At 35.3% G+C, this 21435-nt stretch overlaps 1 protein-coding gene and 1 pseudogene across 1 annotated transcript in view; one reads left to right on the top strand and one right to left on the bottom strand.

Annotated features, from left to right (window-relative positions):
- Positions 1-20016, top strand: part of DSC1 (desmocollin 1) — a 28839-nt gene extending 8823 nt beyond the window's left edge. Inside the window, exons 7-17 of the mRNA XM_042909684.1 lie at positions 2995-3139; positions 4678-4844; positions 5326-5460; positions 6882-7067; positions 8944-9203; positions 9287-9429; positions 13538-13750; positions 15191-15433; positions 17060-17178; positions 17676-17921; positions 18793-20016. Of these exons, the coding sequence (XP_042765618.1) occupies positions 2995-3139; positions 4678-4844; positions 5326-5460; positions 6882-7067; positions 8944-9203; positions 9287-9429; positions 13538-13750; positions 15191-15433; positions 17060-17178; positions 17676-17921; positions 18793-18990 (2055 nt within the window). The 3' untranslated portion in view covers positions 18991-20016. The remainder of the gene's footprint in view (positions 1-2994; positions 3140-4677; positions 4845-5325; positions 5461-6881; positions 7068-8943; positions 9204-9286; positions 9430-13537; positions 13751-15190; positions 15434-17059; positions 17179-17675; positions 17922-18792) is intronic.
- Positions 13951-14421, bottom strand: LOC122203562 (annotated as a pseudogene).
- Positions 20017-21435: the final 1419 nt, after the last annotated feature.

Here is a 21435-nt window from a genome sequence, read left to right as displayed (position 1 = left end):
ACATCTTTTAAAGGACGAAGGAATAAAATAGTTTGGAGTTCATGCTTAAAGTGGCTTTTGGCTCATTTTTATTTCAGAATTACCAATATTGCTCTAGTTCCAATTAACATAGGATTGAATTGATATTAAGAAATATCACTTGCAAATTAGTAAGATTCGTAAAAGAAAGTATAACAAACAGATGTAAACATGATGCAAGTTCTGAAATCACTTGAGGCAATATAGAATGGAAGCCTTCTTTACCAACATAAAGGTGCAAATTAAAATAATATGTCTTTGCGGCACCTGGGTGGCTTAGTCAGTTGAGCATCCGACTTTGGCTCAGGTCCATGATCTCATGGTTCTTGAGTTCCAGCCCCACGTCAGGCTCTGTGCTGACAGCTCAGAGCCTGTACCCTGCTTCGGATTCTATGTCTCCCTCTCTCTCTGACCCTCCCCAGCTCACACTCTATGTCTCCCTCTCTCTCAAAAATAAACAAACATATAATAATAATAATAATAATAATAATAATAATATGTCTTTGCTTTCCTATCAAATCAATTTCACTCACTGCTTTATATTGGAAAGCTTATTTCTCTGGAAATTAGTAGATCTTCAGTATCTGCCACTTTTTCTTTTAGCCTTGGACAGGTCACAACCTTCAAGAATCTGTTTCCTTCTGTATTTTATGGGCTTCTAATAGTTCTCTTACCTACCTCAGAGCTGTTGCCATCATTAAACACCATAATATTGGTGATATCAATATATAAACTGTAAAGCTCTTTAAAAACAATTCTAGTGGCAGATCGAACAATACACATGCTATAGGATTTTGCCTTCAAAGTAGGATTTTGATGGGATTTCCCAACTTTTTGCATTTATATAACCTATATATAAATGTTATGTGTTGACCAGTTATTATTACTTGAAATAATTCAATTTTATTGATTATTGAGAACAAGTAACCATGAGTCTAATTCAATACATATCCTTTTTGTGCTCCTGTTCTCTCACTTGCCACCTGTTATCATGTTTAATCTTGGCTTGTAAATATTTTTCTGGATGAGTCGCACCATTATTGCAGTTTGAGGAGTTTGTCTTAAACCATTAAATTCATCTTATCTTTCAGGGATGTGTATAAGGCCATTTTTTCCAAGTTTTTCAAAAAATAAGAAGAGGATTTTCTTCAATAATTCCAAGTTATATATGAAAGAAAGCAGTTATAAACACTTTTCTCTTTGAGTGTTGAGGATAATCTGTATCTTTTGTAAATACATAGGGGAAAATTGGGTTTCAGTGTAATCCCTTACCTATCCAACCAGAGCCTTATTATCTTGCAACATGTGTTTCTTTTCTAGACTCATAGGTCTACCCATTGTCTTTATATGTATGTTGCAAATCACATTCTGTACCCACTCAGCTTTGGTGGCACTGCTCTCTCCATAACTCTGCTCAGTCAGCATTAGATATCTTTCATTACAAGGTCAAACTCAAGTCCCCACTTCTGTTGGCAACTATTTGTGTCTTCTCAAAGATAAAGAAAATTTCAGCAAATTGCAGTGCAAAAGGGCTAAAAGAAATGAGATTCTCCAAGCTACAGAAGAATTCAAGGGAGAAACAATATATCAAAAACACACCTGAAATGTAAATAATACTCTTCTAATTCAGCTAAAAATGTGACTGATTTTAAAGTATAATATTCTATATTATACTTCTTTTAAACAATATTCATATACTTGAATATATATGATTATTGCTTTCAGTATAAAATAATGGGAACTAAACTGTAAAACCATTACTATTATTGAGTTTTTGGAACTGTTGCTTTAATGACTAAATAAGAAAGTATATAAATAATTTCTTTATTATTGGAGTATAAATGGATTCCCCACGGGAGCAAGGCTATGCTTTAAAGTTTAGCTATATTCCTAATCTGGATCGTCCTCTCTACAATAATGATTTCAGTTTTGATTTATTTTGGAGATACTTAACTCATCACTGGTAACAAAATAAAACCAGGTACCCAAAATAGTACCTGGGATTCTGTCTCGCTTTCTCTCTGCCCCTCCCCTGCTCATGTGTGTGGGCTCTCTTTGTCTTTCAAAATAAATAGATTAACAAAATCTTTTAAGGATTTAAAAAGAGATAATGGATGCCAGAGACACAGAAATGCCATAATCCCTAGAGCTTGGCAACTAATCAGGCTATTGAAAGACAGGGAGGAGTTAAACACCTGGAATTTTAATCCTGGTTCATTTTGGAAGATGGTCACAGCAGGACAATCAGGAAGAATTGATTGTTCCGAAGAACTGAATTAATACAGAATTTACCTTGGGCACATTTAGTTGGTACTGTCGGTGAGAAAATCTATTTAGTTCAATGACTATTTATTGAACAATTGTTATGCATAAAGCATATAAGAGGTAGAAAGAAATAAATTGATGGTGTTTACAAGGAAAACACATTAAATCCCAGCTTTGGGGTCAAGATATATTATTATGAGATTGAGTTTGAAATATGTATATGATTTTATTGGCACTTTTAATACATAACAAATATATATTTATGATAGAAAAATGAGAAAGTACGGATAAGTAGAGAAAAGAATTCATAATTGGATCACTGAAGATAGTTGATATCTATGTATACATCTCTGCAAATCTGTAAATAAATGGAATCCTGCTTTTTGTAGACTTAAAAAAAATACTTGTCATTAGCATAAGTGGGGGAAATTTGTGTGCTCTAACAAGCAGAGGGCATGTGATTAATTCAGAGAGCAGAGTAGCCTCATTCTGGCGTGCATGGTACCTGGTGGGAGAATGTGAACACTACAAGAGTATCAAAGCCATAAGGTCATTGTCTGCGCTGGTGTGTTTTCCATCGCTTAAGTTCTTAGTTACATATTCTTTTCTGGAGGACTTTTTAAACATCATGTCTTTCCCCATCCGCTAGGCCTAATTTTGTGTATCATTTGTCATTTGAGAAGGAGCTGATGGTGTTTGTCTACCTTTCAGCTATATGCCTATGCAACCACTGCAGACGGCTACGCGCCAGAGTACCCGCTCCCCTTGCTATTCAAAGTTGAAGATGATAACGATAATGCTCCATATTTTGAAAACAAAGTGACTATCTTTAGTGTGCCTGAAAATTGTCGAACTGGTAAGTTCCCTTCTTAGAAAAACACTAGATTTTTGCTTTGATTCAGTTCCTCAGTCATGCTTGAAACACAAGTATGCGAAACATTTAAAAATGTTTGAATGTCAGGGGTGCCTGGCTGGCTTAGTTGGAAGAGTCTGCGACTCTTGATCTCAGGGTTGTGAGTTTGAGCCCCATGTGGGGTGTAGAGATTACTTAAATAAATAAATATTTTTTCTTAAAATGCTTGAATGTCAAGGGTATTCTACATGAAACTTTGTAGTCTTACAAGATCATATACTCTTCAGAGGCAAACCTTTTTGCCCTCATTTCTTCGATGCTCATATAGAAGGCAGCTGAATCCGCTATGAATATGAACGTGTGACAGACAAATGCTGTTTATGTTTTATGATTTGACCATGTACATAGGTGTCACAGATGCCTTTATAAAGCAATAAATAATTTGAATCTTTACAAAGTTTCAATAAATTTTCAAGGACCCAGAAATAGATCATCTCATGGAAATGTTTATCTGACTTATAAAAATAAATATATTGCTTTAGTTGGCAAATTTTTCAGACAAATTAAAAAAGCTAAACTGGCTTAATGCTCTTAGGCAGCCAAGACTGTGACCTAGGCACATCAATGGGCATAGGACTGTGAGGTTTATTTTAAAAAGAAAAAAGTTACAAGAGGGGTACCTGTGTGGCTCAGTTGGTTAAGCATCCAACTCTTGATCTCGGCTCAGGCCATGGTCTCACGGTTCATGAGATTGAGCCCTGTCATCAGGCTCTGTGCTATTTACTAATTCTATTAGCTTAGAATTCTATTAGCTATTAAATATATTAGCTTAGAAAACTCTCTCTCCCTCTCCCTCTCTCTCTGCCCCTCCCACACACTCTCTCTCACTCTCTCTCAAAATAAATAAACTTTCAAAAAAAGTAAAAAGTTGCAAGAAATGCCTCATCCATTCTATTGTCATTATGTATGCATGCATGTTTAATATTGTTCTTTCACAGTTAGTAATTTGGTAAAGCAACATTTCTAATACACTGATTTCTGGGCCGTAAAGCTTGTCCAAATGATATTCAGACTGCTACACAGTGTATTAATAGTGCATTACTTGAATATTAACAATTCAGCACATTTATTAAAATATCAAAGTGTAAAATCTTTCTTATCATATTCAAAGCTGTGCTATTCCTCTAATTAACATTATCAAGTTCATCTATAAAAGAAGATATACAGAGAAGGTCCCATCCAAAAATGGTCCATGAACTGGGGTGGTGGGTAGGGGGGAAGAATTTGAGAACCGCTGCTACCAAGGGTGGGGTGGATATTCTCATATGTGTGGAATATAAACCGTGTGATTCATAGTACCCACATAAGTGAAGTTTCCAAGTAAGGGGAGCTTGGAATTTGGGAGAGCTTTAGCCACTCCACTAACCTGTAAAATCAATCCACTTGTGGTTTTAGGGAGAATATACTACAACCATACTTTGTTTGTAATTCAATTATATTGCTCTTTTAAATTATTGATGATATTGCATTTATCTAAACAGGAACTTCAGTGGGACAAGTGACTGCCATAGACCACGATGAACCTGACACTCTACATACTCGTCTGAAATATAAAATCTTACAGCAGATCCCAGATCATCCAAAGCATTTCTCCATACATCCAGATACAGGTGTCATCACCACAACTACACCTTTACTGGATAGAGAAGTAATGAGCTGATTAATTAATTTTATAATCACTAAGCTATATTTAAACTGATAATGAACTCCCAGAGAAGTTACAATAAGGCATCCTACAGCCACCTCTCCCAGCTGGCTTCTATACAGGCTGTCCTTAGGGCTTCTCTGATACTTTCTTTGTCTCTACAGAGATTCAGGGAAGGTACAAGATATTAGACAAGTTCTCACTTAAAATCATTGACCTAATTTGATGTGAATGATAAAATAGCTTTACATTTTGAAATGTTAGGTTAGGTACATCAGTTTTCTATTGTACTGACTAGCCAATCTCTTGTTCTATATTTATATTTAAGGTGGCCTTTTAAAAAAACAAAACAAAATAAAATAAAATAAAATAAAAGGAGTGTAAAATAATCAGATCCTAAGCAATGGCTATGAGAATTATAACTTATAGGAAATATAAGTGTTCTTCAATGTACCTTTTTCTTTTCTTTTCTTTTCTTTTTCAGAAATGTGATACATACCAGTTAATAATGGAAGTGCGAGACATGGGGGGGCAACCTTTTGGTTTATTTAATACAGGAACAATTACAATTTCACTTGAGGATGAAAATGACAATTCACCATATTTTACTGAAACATCTGTGAGTACATCTTTGTATTTGTTTACCAAGGTTCACTTACTTTTTCAAAAAAACACATCTGGAATTTGGTAGCTCTGTGAGACTACACATTTTTGGTTTTAAGAGCTACTGCTTACAGATGACATATAAACAAAAAAAGATTTTCTGTAACAATAATTGAAGGGCCAGGCATTTCTAAATGCTAAGGAAAAAACTATTCTCTTGGCTGTCTAATGGCCTCTTAACCCTTGATGCTTGCTGTTCATGTATTCATCATTTTCTTGGATGCCAAAGTCTGTTAGTGATGCCTTGGATTTAAATTCCTTTTATAGAGTAAAAGAGAAGTGGCCCTCTCTCTGGTATCTTTCTCACTTTAACTTCCTAAGATGTTAAAAAGAGACTAGCTTTGTGTTTTCTGCTCCGCTGGGAGATCAGTAAGTACAGTGTGCACCTCCCCCCCACCCCCCCCCCCCCACCGTCATCTATATGCAGAGTCTTCCAACATCACATAGGAGCAAACTTTCCCTTAGGAAATACACAATACAAGAAATATATACAGGATGATACTTCCAGGAAATGGTTTTTCTTTCTTGAACTTTTAGTGAGTAATCTTCATTTTTTCATTAATCTATACTAGAGAACAAGTTAAAGAAGAGAGAACCCCTAGTGATAGGTACATTCATACACTGTTTTATATAGATCCCTACAACTTTTAAGGGCATGTTTATCCCATATTTTATTTGAGAAAATGAAAAATCAGTTAAATAACTTGCTCATGATCTCATACGTGTAGACCATGTAAGAGAAAAAACTGGGATTAGAATTAAGATCTGTTATACTCCAAAGGTATCAGGCTATTATCCCTCTATGAATTCATCTTACATCTCTAGAGGATTCTGATTTACTACTTTCTTTAGTCTTTTAATTAATATAATATGCTTCTGTAAACATTTATTCTTTGGAGGAAGAGGAAAAAATGTGATTTAATTTCTCAAAAAAGGAAAAACTTTTTCCTTAAAATGTTTGCTAGTGAATCAGAAGTAAATTAAAAACAAAAATTGGCATAGTAACAAATCATCCAGTAATAATAAGAAATCAATGTAGGTTATAATTATCTACAAATATTGAAGGTTTAATATGTTCATATAAAAGGGGCCAGAGACTGTAAATATTGAGGGGATTCAGAATAGAGACAAATCTGAGGGCTTGAATGATTTAGAGAAGTTTAGAAGTTAAGACATGAATTAGTCTTTGAAGAATGAGTAAGATTTGAAAAGTCAGTTTAGTGAGAAGTACACTATACGTGAAATTTGTAAATTCTTTCCAATATATGATTGCACGTTCTCATATCACTTTGTTTAATATTTCTTTAAGTGTAAGTTTTAGAGTAGAAAATCATGTTAATGCTATGAATTTGTAATGACAAGGGACAATTGTTTTAGTATTTTACAGAAGTAGAAGAAAACAGAATTGATGTTGAGATTTTACGAATGGCGGTACATGATCAGGACTTACCAAACACTCCTCACTCAAAGGCTATATATAAGATCCTACAGGGAAATGAAAATGGAAACTTCAAAATTAGCACAGACCCCAATACAAATGAAGCAGTCTTGTGTGTTGTCAAGGTAAACAAGAACAAAAAAACGATCAAACAATATTTTAAAAGATACTAACTTACACTTGGGCATTGCTATCTACATATCTATATCTATATCCTATGTACTATATATCTCTATATGTATTTGACTGTATGTATGTGAATAGAGACAATGCTGAAATGATTTCTATTGGTTTACATAAATGTTTTGTTATGATGATTTTGTTATGATGATGATGATGATGATGATGATGATGATTTTACCCTCATCTTCATTCTTAGAAGGTAGGCATTAGGGCACCTGAGTGACTCAGTTGGTTAAGCATATGGCTCTTGATCTCAGCTCAGGTCATAATCTTGTGGTTCGTGAAATTGAGCCCTGTGTTAGGCTCTGCCCTAACAGCGAGGAGCCTCCTTAGGATTTTCTCTCTCTCTTTCTCTGTCTCTCTGTCTCTCTGTCTCTCTGCCCTTCCCCTGCTCGTGCTTTCTCTCTCTCTCTTTCAAAATAAAGGAAAAAAAAGAGGAAGAAGATAGGCATTATGGGTACAAGACACATTGTTCCATACGTGGTGAAAACCAAGGCAGAGAAATACTGTGTTAGTAATCAAGTATTAGTCTTAGAAGAAACCTTAGATACCCACTTGTCCAAATCCCTTATTTTATGGAACACAAGACAGAAATAGAAGAATCACTACTGGAAGTCAAACCTCTTGACTTTTCAAGTGCCTCCATGCTCATATTATACTTTTACTTTTCTATAATGTACAAGACAGACTATTAAATATTGAGCAGCTATTCCTATTCTTTCTCCTATATTTGAGGTAGCCAGCATTTGGGGATTTTAAAAATTCAGTTGCAATTAGTGGCACCCAGAATGATTACTTGAACTAAATGTGGTTCTTTTTTCTCCCTTCAAAGTACTAATGAGGCCCGACCCTGCTTAGCTTCTGAGATCAGATGAGATCAGGCATATTCAGGGTGTTATAGCTGTAGACAAATCTGATTCTTTTCAGAGTCCTTCTTTCCAGAGCCCTCACTAACCTGTTGCATAATTGTCCTGATTAATTTCTTAGGGACAGTGTATTTTCTTATGTACTCTTGTGCATATATGCACTCTTGTGTATATATGCACAGTTGTACTTTCCTCCTAAGATTTTTAGAAAATGCCATTTAATTATTATATTGCTTTTTCTTTCTCTCACTCGTCTTGTTCTTTCTTGGGTTTTTTGTTTGTTTCTTTTTGTTTTTTTGAGGGGTCTAGGTTTCTTTCTCTTGCTTTCCTTTTTTTTTGTTGTTGTTGTCCTGATAGATTTTAGTCTCTAATTGTTTAACTTTTGTTTCAAGATGCTTCTCATTATTCAGTTCGGAACTGAGCACTTTGATTAGGAGCTATACAAACCTAAATATAATCATTAAAAAAACATAAATATAATGTACTTCAGTAATATCATAACTTTTACTCATACACTCAAAGCAACTGCTCCATTATAGCCAAATCTCATGTTCTAGTAGTCTAATTATTTTATATATTTCTTTTTATACTTTTTATATACCTCTTAGTTATCACTGTTAACTTCATTTGATAAATTTGGATTTATTCAAACACTTATTCTATATTTCCATTAATATTTAAACCTGTAATGAAAAACTGAAGGCAAGACATTCTGAAAGAAAAGGGAGAAGAAAAATTGGTTGACTCGTCAACAATTTTGTATTTGATAGTGTTTGTTTCTTATTATAGGAAGTTAACTATTCGTCTTTAACTACATTAGCACCTGCTTTGGGTAACGTTTTATATGCAAAAATGATATTCCTTTTTGTGCTAAAACTTGGAATCATACTTATAAGTCTTCTGTTATATACAGTGCTCCAAACTGACTGATTAAAGTATGCTTATTGAACAGCCATTGAACTATGAAGTCCATCGTGAGGTTGTTTTGCAAATTGGTGTACTTAATGAAGCACAATTCGCTAAAGCAGCAAACTCAAAAGCTCCTACTATGTGCACTACAACTGTCACTGTTAAAATTAAAGACAGTGATGAGGGCCCTGAATGCCAACCACCAGTAAAAGTTCTTCAGAGTACAGATGGCCTCCCGGTTGGAAAAGAACTCCAGGGATACAAAGCGATGGATCCGGAAACAAGCAGCGGTGAAGGCTTAAGGTAACATATTCTTCAAAATGACATATTTTGAGATTATGTTCAATCTTTGGTTTGAGCATTTACATTTGATTTCTAAAAATTAGGTATAAGAAGATAGGAGATGAAGATAACTGGTTTGAAATTAATGAACACACTGGTGACTTGAGAACTATAAAAGTGCTAGATAGAGAATCAAAATTTGTAAAACACGACCAATACAATGTTTCCGTGGTTGCAATGGATGCAGGTGAGTACAGTTTTCTAGAAATACAGGATGTATCTTTTTTTTTTTAATTTTTTTTTTTAACGTTTATTTATTTTTGAGACAGAGAGAGACAGAGCATGAACAGGGGAGGGGCAGAGAGAAAGGGAGACACAGAATCTGAAACAGGCTCCAGGCTCTGAGCTGTCAGCACAGAGCCCGACGCGGGGCTCGAACTCACGGACCGTGAGATCATGACCTGAGCCGAAGTCGGACGCTTAACCGACCAAGCCACCCAGGCGCCCCCAGGATGTATCTTTAAGGAAATCTTGGGGTGACCTTTGTTTATTGCCAGATCCAAACTTAGTGTGAAATATGTTTGCACTGACTGCTCAATTTATTGGAGACCACCCAACATCAGCTCTAGTGCGTCAGTAACGCAAAGCTAGGAGGTGATGAATGAATGGCCAAAGACATGGTGGCCTCCTCTAGGATCTCCAGTCTTCAGGAGTACAGATTTAGATTATTACGGTTTGAACTTGCTGAAAGGGTTTAACCCACCTATAACAGTGGCTCAAGGTAAGTTTGTTCTGAGCGTCTCGTAATGGGGAACAAAGCATTTAATCGTATTTCCTAAAGAAATGATCAAACAATGACTCTTCAGTCTTTTGCTGTGGCTTGCAGTCCTTCTGCTTAATTTTTTTTTTTGTGAAACTCTTCTTGTGAAGAAGTGCCCTTCAGATATCATAAAGTAGTGTTTTCAAAACCCTTTTGAACAAACACTCCTACAGTAAACCATTTTTGAATGTGCACCATTGTAATGTGTGCCCTGACAGTTTCGTTTGTTTTGTAATGCAAGTGCTTGCCTGACTTCAGCTTTGATTGCTAAGGCATCCACTTCAAAGATGGCTTTCTGCCATCTAGTCTGCCAAGCAGACTAGACAAAGACCCAAGCCACATCCCAGTACCCCACGCTCCTTCATTTTAGAGATCTTGCTTGCTTTCAGGAACTGACCACTGGGGTTGCTTGTGTTTTCACTTCCCAGGGCTTTGAATTCTTGCTCCAATGTTTTAAATTCACCAGTAAAGAATGAGCTCCAGAAACCCTTAGCCCCAACTCTTGACCCCGATAAAAGCAGTACCCCAGGCTTGCTTTTTTTCTTCCTGCCCACGACAACCTTGCTGTGTGGCCTCAGCTGAGCCACATAATTTCCAGGACCTTTTTTCTCCAAAAGCCTCCTGATGGCTATGGCACCTTGCAATCATCTAAGAACCACAAGGGCCAGTCCAGCCACAAAATTGGTTATCCACTGGCTGAGATCCGCACACAGCAACCTCCCTACATTTGCCAGTATGTTTGTATACATGTGCTACTATTGCTAATGTATATACCATAAAAATATACAAACAAGCAATTGTTAAATGTTATTCCCATGTGTCCAAAATACTTAGGTTTCAAAATCTAAAAGAAAATGTAAATGTGGCTATCATTACATAACCATGTACATATGATCTTCCCTTCCTCTTGATATCTCTCACATAGGCTTTTGATGTAGTTCTTTCAATATAGGAAGGACAAAAAAGCTACCAAAGAATGGTGAAAACATTAGCTGAGAAATATGATGTTGCCACCACTCTAAAACCATGGGCGATTTGCTACTCTTGTATAAACAAAAGTGAAATCTGAATGATTCAAGAACATGATTATTATGTCATTCAGAAGGATTTATTTCTCCCCATTTATTCCACAAATGTTGACAGTCTAGTAAGTTCCAAGTACCAGGCATGTTACCATGAAAACTAGATTTCATAACACTGGGCAAATTCTCACATGATACCAATTAGAGGACTATTATATTCTCATAAGAGGTTCTTGGTATGACAACTTTCCCCATAAATGTATGGATATCATAAGAGGGAGAAATCAGTTAAGAGCTGCCCAGATTAAAGGATAAAGGGAGATTTCAAGAAATGAAGAAGTTTGGTGATAGGAAAATGAAATACTATTTGAAGAGAAGGAAAATATGGAGAACAGAAATATGAGAAATTAACTTTGTCTTTGGTTGCTAAAAGTACAAGGAAATGAAATGCCAAATCTAAACTGTAAGATTCTATGTCCCAGGCTCATGAATAACCTGGGTGTGCTCAAGAAGAAATAAAGACATGGATATTACAAGTATTAATATAAGATGATAGGGTGACACCAATGCTTTTGTTCATTTGAACTTTAATCCATTAATCTGTATTTCCAAGGACCAAATATATAAGTAACTACTTATAGTTCCACGTGAACATTTACTTTTGATGCTCATAAATATTTCAGAATGATGACCCAGACATTCTTCTAGCTTTCCTAGAATCCAATTTATTTACTTTGTTTCTTGTGTTAGTCTTCTTTGTTAAGCAGGCTGGTTTCCCCGCTGTCACTCTAGAAAACACTGTTTTATACACCCTCTGCCTAGTGTAGCACTGTCCCAACTGTTTGAGATTCAGGTCCCTTAACTTCAAATGAATGGCAGTGACATCTGTGATTGTTTCCACTCGTTTGTGTTCAGGTCTTCTCTTAATACTTCATAAGGCCCCCTTCCCAGGGAATAATATGTTAATTATCACAGGTGATGTGTCTTCTCTATAAAAGGATGTTTCATTGTTTCTCATTTATATTCTGTTCCTGTAACTAGATTGATTGTGAAAATTAACACGTCTTTGTTAGTTTGGTGATTTTGAAGTTGTTACTTGTGTTCAGATTTATCTACAAATTTCTGGAAGTATCAAAATGTGTATATCCTATTGCAGATTTCTTACTAGAAGGCCTAGATCTTTCTTTTATTTGTAGATATTTTAAAATTTGTTCACATAGAATAGTTTCTAAATAGGTATATAGTGGGTGCCTTTTGTTAAGTAATTTAAAAGTCACTTTTAATAAATTAATTTTGTAGTTATTCAACAGAAGAAAAATCACTAAAGCATTCAAGATATCACCTAAGTCTTATTTCAAACTAAAAATGGGTGATATTTATATATGATTTGTAGTGGTGTTTATGATAAATTCAACATATACGCTCAAAATTTAGACTGGTATTCGAAGCAAAAAAAAAGAAAACTTATCAATTATTTTTCTGTTTATTTCAATTTTGAAAGCTTGTCATTTATTGTAGTTTATTATCCTATCACAAATGATAAATTTTAAACTTGTTTTTTGAGCTTCAAATAATGGGCAATGTTGTCATTAAAAATATTTATGGAGACTTAATGTGTAAAGCATTAGTACAATACCAGTGGCCATCTAGAGATGAGTAAGAGCTCCTATTGTCAAAAACATATTTATTGAATGAGGGAGGGGGTGCAAATTTATTTTTATAGTTTATTCAACTAAGTTTTTTGGAAAGTATAAAATAGTAATAGCATTACTATTACGTTCAGTGTGTTAGTATGAAGTTATAAGTTAGCGAATAAATGCTGGGAAGATCAATAGGCTATCAAGGTGAGTATGACTCAGTTCTTAGGACGAACATGTTCACAGTTCAGTGTGTGAGTCAATGATGAGCAAAGTGTTGTGAGAACTCAAAGGAGAATATTGCTACCATTGTCCATATAAGTCACAGCAAGTTTCACGAGGAGGCGATATTTGAGGGGATTCTTGAAGGATAACCAGATTTTGTCAGGCAAAGAGAAAGACAAAAGTATTCCTAGCCATGGCGACAGAATGTACCAAAGCAGACAAGAAGGAGCACACCTCGTGGGTTTGATAAGTTTCACAAAGTCTGAGCAAAGAGGATGTGAGGAAATGAGTCAGGAGAGGAAGTCAAAGGAAGTGACTGATGACCAAAGCCTTTGTATTTTCAGGATGAATATATGCTCTTCAGAAAGGTGTAAGAAATCAATTTTATTTTCAACTGGTTGCTCTGTAGTGATATTACTCATAATCTCATACCTTTTTATTTTAAAAAACACCTCAAGATACCTGATACAGCCATCAATCTTTAAGAGTGACATGTCACTATTTGTACTTGTAGCAATAGTATTTGTGCTCTAAAAAGTGTGTGAAATTCAAGTTCAGATAGCCAGTAGAAAGCAGATGTCATCTGTGTAGCATAGAGATGTTGAAAATAAAATCTTAAGTAAAAAATATGCTGGTTTTAATCTTTCTTAGCTGGCAGATCATGCACGGGAACCCTGGTAGTTCTTCTGGAAGATAATAACGATCACCCACCGCAAATTGATAAAGAAGTGACAATTTGCCAGCATGCTAAGGATTATGCCGTTCTCGAACCTGTAGATGCAGATGGACCTGAGAATGGTCCACCTTTTGAATTCTTTCTGGGTAATTCTGCCAACAAACTTTGGAATTTAGAAACAAAAGATGGTATGTAATTCTGCTTAATCTTCTAATCATTAGGAACTTAGGATGGCTGATGATGTTGACATTCACTTTAGTTCATTATGATAAGCATTCATTTTAGGAAATTATTTTATTGATCCCCCCAAAAAGGTAATACCTTGCCTTTTATTTATTTATTTTTGAAAAACTCTTGTTAGCTTTAATGAACCTCCTTCCACATGGCTTCAGGCTACCAGGATGCAGAGCCCCTCACCCCACACCCCACTGTAGCTTCTCTGCTCTTCTACTGGAGAACCTGGCCTTCACGATGACAGGCTGTCTGGGGAGCTTTCCCTTCCCCAAAACTTTGCAGTAGCCCGATCGGACCACATCAGTGATGGGAGCAGCTCCAGTCTTGTTTTTGACAGCATGTACCCGTGTCTGCTCACCGACTAAAGTCCACGCTGTATCAAGGTTATCAGTTGGGCAGAGCTCTGGTTCCTCTTTACCTGGTAATGCCTCCTACCAACTTTTCCAAAGTGACGTAGGTGATATTTGTCGAAGTTGATCCTATGAAGTTGATCCTATGGTGGTGCATGTCACTAGCATTATTTATTACCCTGGCCTCCTGGCTGCTTCTGGGACTTGCTAATGCAACTGTGGCTTTGGCTCATGTGACCCTGAAGGTTCTGGGTTTTCCTCAGTGTGGATGGCATGTTGCAGCCCAGACAGGAACAATACCTTAATTTTTTTTTTTTTAAGTTTATTTATCTTGAGAGAGAGAACTGGTGGGGAGCAGTAGAGGGAGAGGGGGACAGAAGATCTGAGGCAGGCTCTGTGCTGACAGCAGAGAATCAGATGCGAGGCTCCAACCCATGAACTGTGAGATCATGACCTGAGCCAAAGTTGGACGCTTAACAGACTAGGCCACCTGGAGCCTGAATACCTTACTTTTTTTAAAGAAATGGATAATATATTTATGTTTAGACTCTTGTTCCAAATATCTTTTAAGAAAACATATAAATATAATATGTGAATAACATTAAGTATAGCTTAGCCTAATATAAGTGGAGAGTAATATTAATTAATTTTCCTAGTTTTTCAAGAAATCAAAATCATTTTTAAGAAATAAAAATGAACCACTAGCGTTTTTCCTTTAAGCTAAATCCTGCACCTTCTCTCCTCCTCCCTCCACCCCAAGAATACCAAGGAAGAATAATATTGCTATTGAAAGGTCATAGGGGTGCCTGGGTGGCTCAGTCAGTTGACTGTCAGACCTCAGCTCAAGCCATGATCTTGCAGTTTGTGAGTTCGAGCCCCGCATCAGGCTCTGTGCTGACGGCTAGGAGGCTGGAGCCTGCTTCCGATTCTGTGTCTCCCTCTCTCTCTCTGCCCCTCCCCTGCTCACGCGGTCTCTCTCTCTCTCTTAAAAAAAAAAAAAAAGTCATATAAATATATTCTTTCTCTGCCTTTTTTTCCCTCTAGGTAAAACTGCCATTCTTCGACAGCGACAAATTCTTGACTATAACTATTATACTGTGCCTATCATAATAAAAGATAGACATGGTTTAGATGCAAAACACATGTTAACAGTGAGAGTATGTGACTGTACAACCCCATCTGACTGTAAGATGAATATTAAAAATGTGAGAGATTTTAAGCCATCAAATGTAATACTTGGAAGATGGGCTATTCTTGCCATGGTGTTGGGTTCTGCATTGCTGTTATGTAAGTATAATTATCTAGAATGTATTAGTTGAAGTCTTATCTAATATTTAAAATATATATATGGTAATTCTTTATTTAATGGCCTTTATAGCCTTTGGTAAATGTGTCCTTTTGAAAATCTTGTATGTACTATATGACTTGGGGTTCTGATTCACAGAAGAAACTTATCAGCAAGAGCAGATTAAATTCAAAGTAATTTTCAGAGGTGTCCCCTTAGTTCTTCCAATGATAAGCTGTGAGATACTGGATAAATCATTTCCGCTTCTTTGAGCTCATTTTTCCATAAGTACAATAAAGAGGTTGTAGAAAAGTAATGTTAAGATTCCATCCCATACAAAACAGTCTTTTAACCAGTCAAGTTTATGCACAAAAAGAATAGTGAAGAGTACTTCCAAAACTTGCTTAGATGTTTATGCTCAATGTTATTAATGAAGTGATTTAACATACATTTTTTTAAGTTTATTTACTTATTTTGAGAGAGTGTGTGAGTGGGGGAGGGACAGAGAGAGAAAGAATCCCAAGTAGGTTTCAGACTGTCAACACAGAGCCCGACATGGGGCTCCATCCCATGAACCTTGAGATCATGACCTGAGTGGAAATCGGGAGTGGGACACTCAACTGACTGAGCCACCCAGGCGCCATGATTTAACATACATCTTAAGAAGACTCCAATGAGAGGCACCTGGCTGGCTCAGTCAGAGGAGGCAACCCTTAATCTCTCAGGATGGTGAGTTTAAGCTCCACATTGGGTGTAGAGTTACTTAAAAACAAAGAAATAAACAAACAAACTTAAAAAAAAAATAAGAAAAGAACATTAGAACTCTTAAAAAAAGAAACAAAAAGGAACCCAGTGTGTGGAAAATGGTCATATGGTAAGCCACTGAGGAAAAGTAATGCATGCAAAGAATGTTAAGATTTTGCATTCTTCAAACTGTTGTTTTAGAGATGCAAAATTGATGGAAATCACTCCCCACACTTCTGTGCCCTTCCTTCCACTCACACTCCCTTTCCTTTCTTTTTTAACAGTTTATTTTACTCTATAATCTATCTGCATTTAGAGACTTTCCCCATAGTCTTTACTGTGTCCTAACTCATTGATTTGAGTTTCAGCTGAAATAGGATGTTCCCCTTAGCACTGTTAGTAGTCGGCATACACTTTCAAAATTGGGCACTGGTTTTATGTAAATGCCTTACATGTTTGTATTTATGCCTAATACCCTTTAAGTGGGTTCTGTATGGATTTTAAGTACCAACAATACAAGCTTAAATTTCCATCAAAGGGAGTTGCCCTTTGAGTGTGGAGGAAATAAGAGAATCATTGAAGTTAATTCTGAACTTGGGAAGAGACTTGTTAATAAACTATGCTCACTTCATCCTTATTACTTTTTATTGATTTCTTTCTCATTTAGCCTACTAATCTCAATAAGACAGAGATGGTCTATATACGAATACATTTGTTAATATTCTGTTTTAAATGTTATGACCCAAAGAGATCTAAATTTATGGAACAAAATTTTTTTAAAGTTCTGTGAAGAAACTTAAAAGAAAAATCATACGACTTAAATGATTTAATATATACTTGCATGAAAAAAATACTATTTTACTTAAATGCTTTTTATTTTTTAGGTATTCTGTTTACTTGTTTCTGTGTTACTGCTAAGAGAACAGTAAAGAAATGTTTTCCAGATGTAGCCCAGCAAAATTTAATTGTGTCAAATACTGAAGGACCTGGAGAAGAAGTGACGGTAAATTAGATTTCACTTTCCTATGAATTGTTTGGTGATGGATGATAACAGTTGATTATCATGTAGTAACAGTAATAATAATAACAGCTAATGTTTATTGAACACTTACTATGCCAAGCAGAATTTCACATGACCTGCATACATTAATTCATTTAAACTTCATGATTCTATTGTATTAGTTTCACAGGACTGCAAAGAATCACAAACTGGTAGTTCCTGTATTATGGCAACATAAATCACATCTTCGGCTGGCATTCTCTCCATGTGTGCATGTCTGTGTTTAAATTTGGCCTTTGGATTAGGGACCCACCCTAGTTGAGTATGACCTCATCTTAGTTTAACTAAATGCATATCTAATGACCTGTTTTCAAACAAATTACATTCTAAGACCCTGAGGATTAGGACCTCAGTATGTGAATTTTAGTGGGGAAGAAATGAAAGCAAACTGTTAGCTTCAATTTGATTCATTCATTTTATAACTCTAACTTTATTTTTAGGAAGCAAATATTAGACTGCCCACACAGACATCCAACATTTGTGACACAAGCATGTCTGGTGGCACTCTTGGTGGCCAAGGAGTCAAAACACAGCAAAGCTTTGAGATGGTCAAAGGCGGCTACACTTTGGAGTCCAGCAAAGGAGGTGGACATCAGACCTTGGAATCTGTCAAGGGAGCAGGACAGGATACTGGCAGATACACATACACAGACTGGCACAGCTTCACCCAACCTCGGCTTGGCGAAGTGAGTGCCGATGTCTTCAAGATGATATTACATGAGAGTTTAAACACGATTTATAAGTCAGGATTTCCCAAAAGTTTTACTCTCCATGCACCTAGAACTCATCACCTTTTTAGTGTTTAATTACCATAGATACAGATTTCAGGCCCAAACCCAAAGGCAAAATGATCTTTTAAAGTTTAATTTTTAAAATAACATTTATGAAACTACAGAACCATCTAGGAGTGGCATATGTAGACATGTTTAGGAAGTATAAAAAGACCAATAGCTTCTTCCCCCCAAATTAGCAGGAAGATCACCTGGAGTGAAAGATTTATGTGGACTGATCATAAATTGTAAATATTTTTTGGTGTATTAAATCCTCTGTGTAGTCATTAAGTACCGGCTACCAGCATCAATCAGGTAGACTGTTAAGTTTTTATTTTGGGTGTTAGTTCCTTGTTTTATGTTCAGATTAATCAATATTGACTAATATTAGCCACTTTAATATATTACATTATTATCACTATATAATAATGTATAAACAGAAGAATCATAACCTATATTGGTCCCCCAGATACGTGAAGAAATTACAAAGATACGCTGCAACTATGCAAATCTTATGTCAAATGGGAAATTGTAAGTTAGCTTTGTGATATGTGTGTAGCTTTAAGTTTCATAAATGTGTTCACTAGGAGCATTTATATATCTGCTATATTTTCAGAATGAATAGAATACAGACCAATCATGTGCATTTTTTATATGTAGGAATCCGTTAGAGGACACACTCTGATTAAAAATTAAACAGTAAAAGGTAAATCAAAGACATTATTTTTAAGCTAATATGTTTAGGTGTTTTTTAAAAAATAATAAAATGTGCTCTTTTTTGACACAGAAGGTGTATCTGTGTGGACAAGACGAGGAGCATAAACATTCCGAAGACTACGTTCGTTCGTATAACTATGAAGGAAAAGGGTCTGTGGCCGGCTCTGTAGGCTGCTGCAGTGATCGGCAAGAAGAAGAAGGGCTTGAGTTTCTTGATCATCTGGAACCCAAATTTAGGACGCTAGCAAAGACGTGTGTCAAGAAATAAAATGTGCGTTTTAATGGAGAAACATCTACAAATGCATATGCAGGAGTTTATTAAATGTAAAATGATAGCAGCATCTGCTAATGTTTGTTTATTGGAGGTAAACTTCAAGTCATGTATAGATAAGGATACTATAAATACAAAACTCCTCTAAATTCTCCTCGTCTGATATAACTTCCATGTTCTCTAGAAATAGAAGTTTCATGTGTTAATTTTCTTTTATATGCATGTATATATTGCCCTTTTCAGCACTGTGCTGTGTGCTTTCTTTCATCTTCCGTGTGGGAATTTATGGTACCCTGTATGCTATAGGAGTGGATGGTGGGAGAGCTGGGTATTGTGGAGGCAAATGAGAAATGAATTTTAATTTTAGATGAAAATTAAATATTTTCTTCAACACCATGGGGAGGTTGCTCTTAGAAACGCTCTTAGAAATACTGTCTTTGGTGCCAGAGAATTGATTCCTCTACCTGAGTGGCTATGTATTGAAGGATTTTTAAATATTCTTTGGTACAGTCTTCAGTTTGGTAAATAGGTGTTCATTTCTCACTACACTTTTCACCCTGCGGAGGTGTTCCCAGTACTGTTTGCTTTCAGGGGCCTTCAGCGCTTGGTCCTTGGATCTCTGTCTATATGGATGTGTAATCAGATTCCTACAGCTTCTAGACTGTGGGAAAGACAGGAGCAGAAGAAGCTCTCAGGGCAATTTGAGCCACAGAGATTTTGTAAGGATCAGATGGGAGGATGTACTATTACCTTTTTAAAATGTAAATACCTTGGCAAGAACATGCACTCTCTAGTTTGACAGAGGCCCACCATCTTCAAGCATTTGTGAAACCAGCCTGGAAGGCATTAGACTTGCAACCCTGATCCATGGTGCTTAGACCTTTAAATATGCTAAAAATGGAATGAGCATCCGTAATAGAATTTAATACTCTGCTTACATTGGTAATTACTTTAAGAAAATTGAAAATCAGAAATAATGAATTTCTGGCATGTAAATGTTAAACCATTGAAATGAATGATGGATAAATGGACACGAGTTAATAAATTATTTTGAATATATAACATCTTAATAGGATATTCCATTAATTAATTTAGAAATAATATCCATTTAAATAATATTTTAATAGTCTCTGTGCCAAACTCTATAAATTTACAGTGACAGTATATATCACACAGAAATTTCTCATTCAGACAAAAAAAATGTTTCTTTTTAAAAAATCTATTAACTGGTTAACAATTGAAAAAAGAGTGGTGATTTTTTAAAATTTTATAAGTAAAATTTTGTAATTAGTCCTCTGATTCTCAATTACCGCTTTGAATTAAAGGTGTTTCTTGATGTGAAATTGGATATTAGAGCAGAATAAAAAAGTAATTTTAATAAATAAGATTTTATTTTATAGGATGCCAACAATGTATGATTTTTATAGCAATTGTGAGTAAAATAATTTTGGGGGGTAATGCAATTTCTGTTGTCTGACATATATTATGCTAAGAATAGTACCAGTTTTGAAATTCTTAAATATAATGTTAAAATTTGGAATATATTCATGCCATGTTATATTCTTGAATATAGGTGCAGAATGTTTTTTGAACAATTAAAAATCTTTAGCTGAACATTAACTTATATGTGTTAGTTTATGTTTTCATTACTTACGTTTACTTAAATAGGAAAGAGAAATTTTATATCTGAACTTAAAGTACAATTAGAGGCCAAAGGTTAGCAAAATAAGACACTTTAAAAATATTAGCAGAATTGTTAGAAGGTGTGGAAAATGAATTTGTTTAAGCAGTTTTGGCTATTATAAATATTTTCAAATATTATTAAAAATTATCTCACGGAGGAACTATGACTTGTCTTTTATTTAGGAAATTCACATTCTCTGTTTACACTCAAAATTAAATGTTATTTGTATGACTGAGAAAATTTATGAAACTCCATTGTACTGTTGACCAATTTAGTTTGTTAATAAAACATTGTATTTTATGGATTATTTCATATAAGTTAACCATCAATTGTCAATAAGTGAATCGGTATGAATTGTTTTTCTGTAATTAAATCTGTAGTTAGGGAAAATATACAATTAAATTTTTCTTATCTTGATTCAGATCTCAAAGTATTTCATGTGAAAAAATTCCTTGGGAGCACCAAGATAGATGAAAATTGATATAATTGCTATAATAATTGGCTTTGTTAAATACCTCTTTAACTTTGCCAAGCTTTCATTTTCCCTGAGTTGATTAAAAATGTTTTATTAAACTTGGTATCTATGCTTATGCTTACTTTTAGAAAATGGAATATGCTGTGTTATTTGGAAATTGCTCACAATAGATGTTTTAGAGTTGAGGATTTTTATGATCACAGAAAAGAAAAGCCAACTCCATTTTGTGGTGTCTTAGCTTTAAAAGTCCTGTTCCAGGAGAAAACCCTCGGTTAGATTAGGG

This window comes from Panthera leo, chromosome D3, assembly GCF_018350215.1.
Source record: "Panthera leo isolate Ple1 chromosome D3, P.leo_Ple1_pat1.1, whole genome shotgun sequence".
In the NCBI taxonomy this organism is placed as follows: Eukaryota; Metazoa; Chordata; class Mammalia; order Carnivora; family Felidae; genus Panthera; species Panthera leo.
Note: the sequence above shows the minus strand (reverse complement) of the source record. Positions and strands in the feature narration are given on the sequence as shown.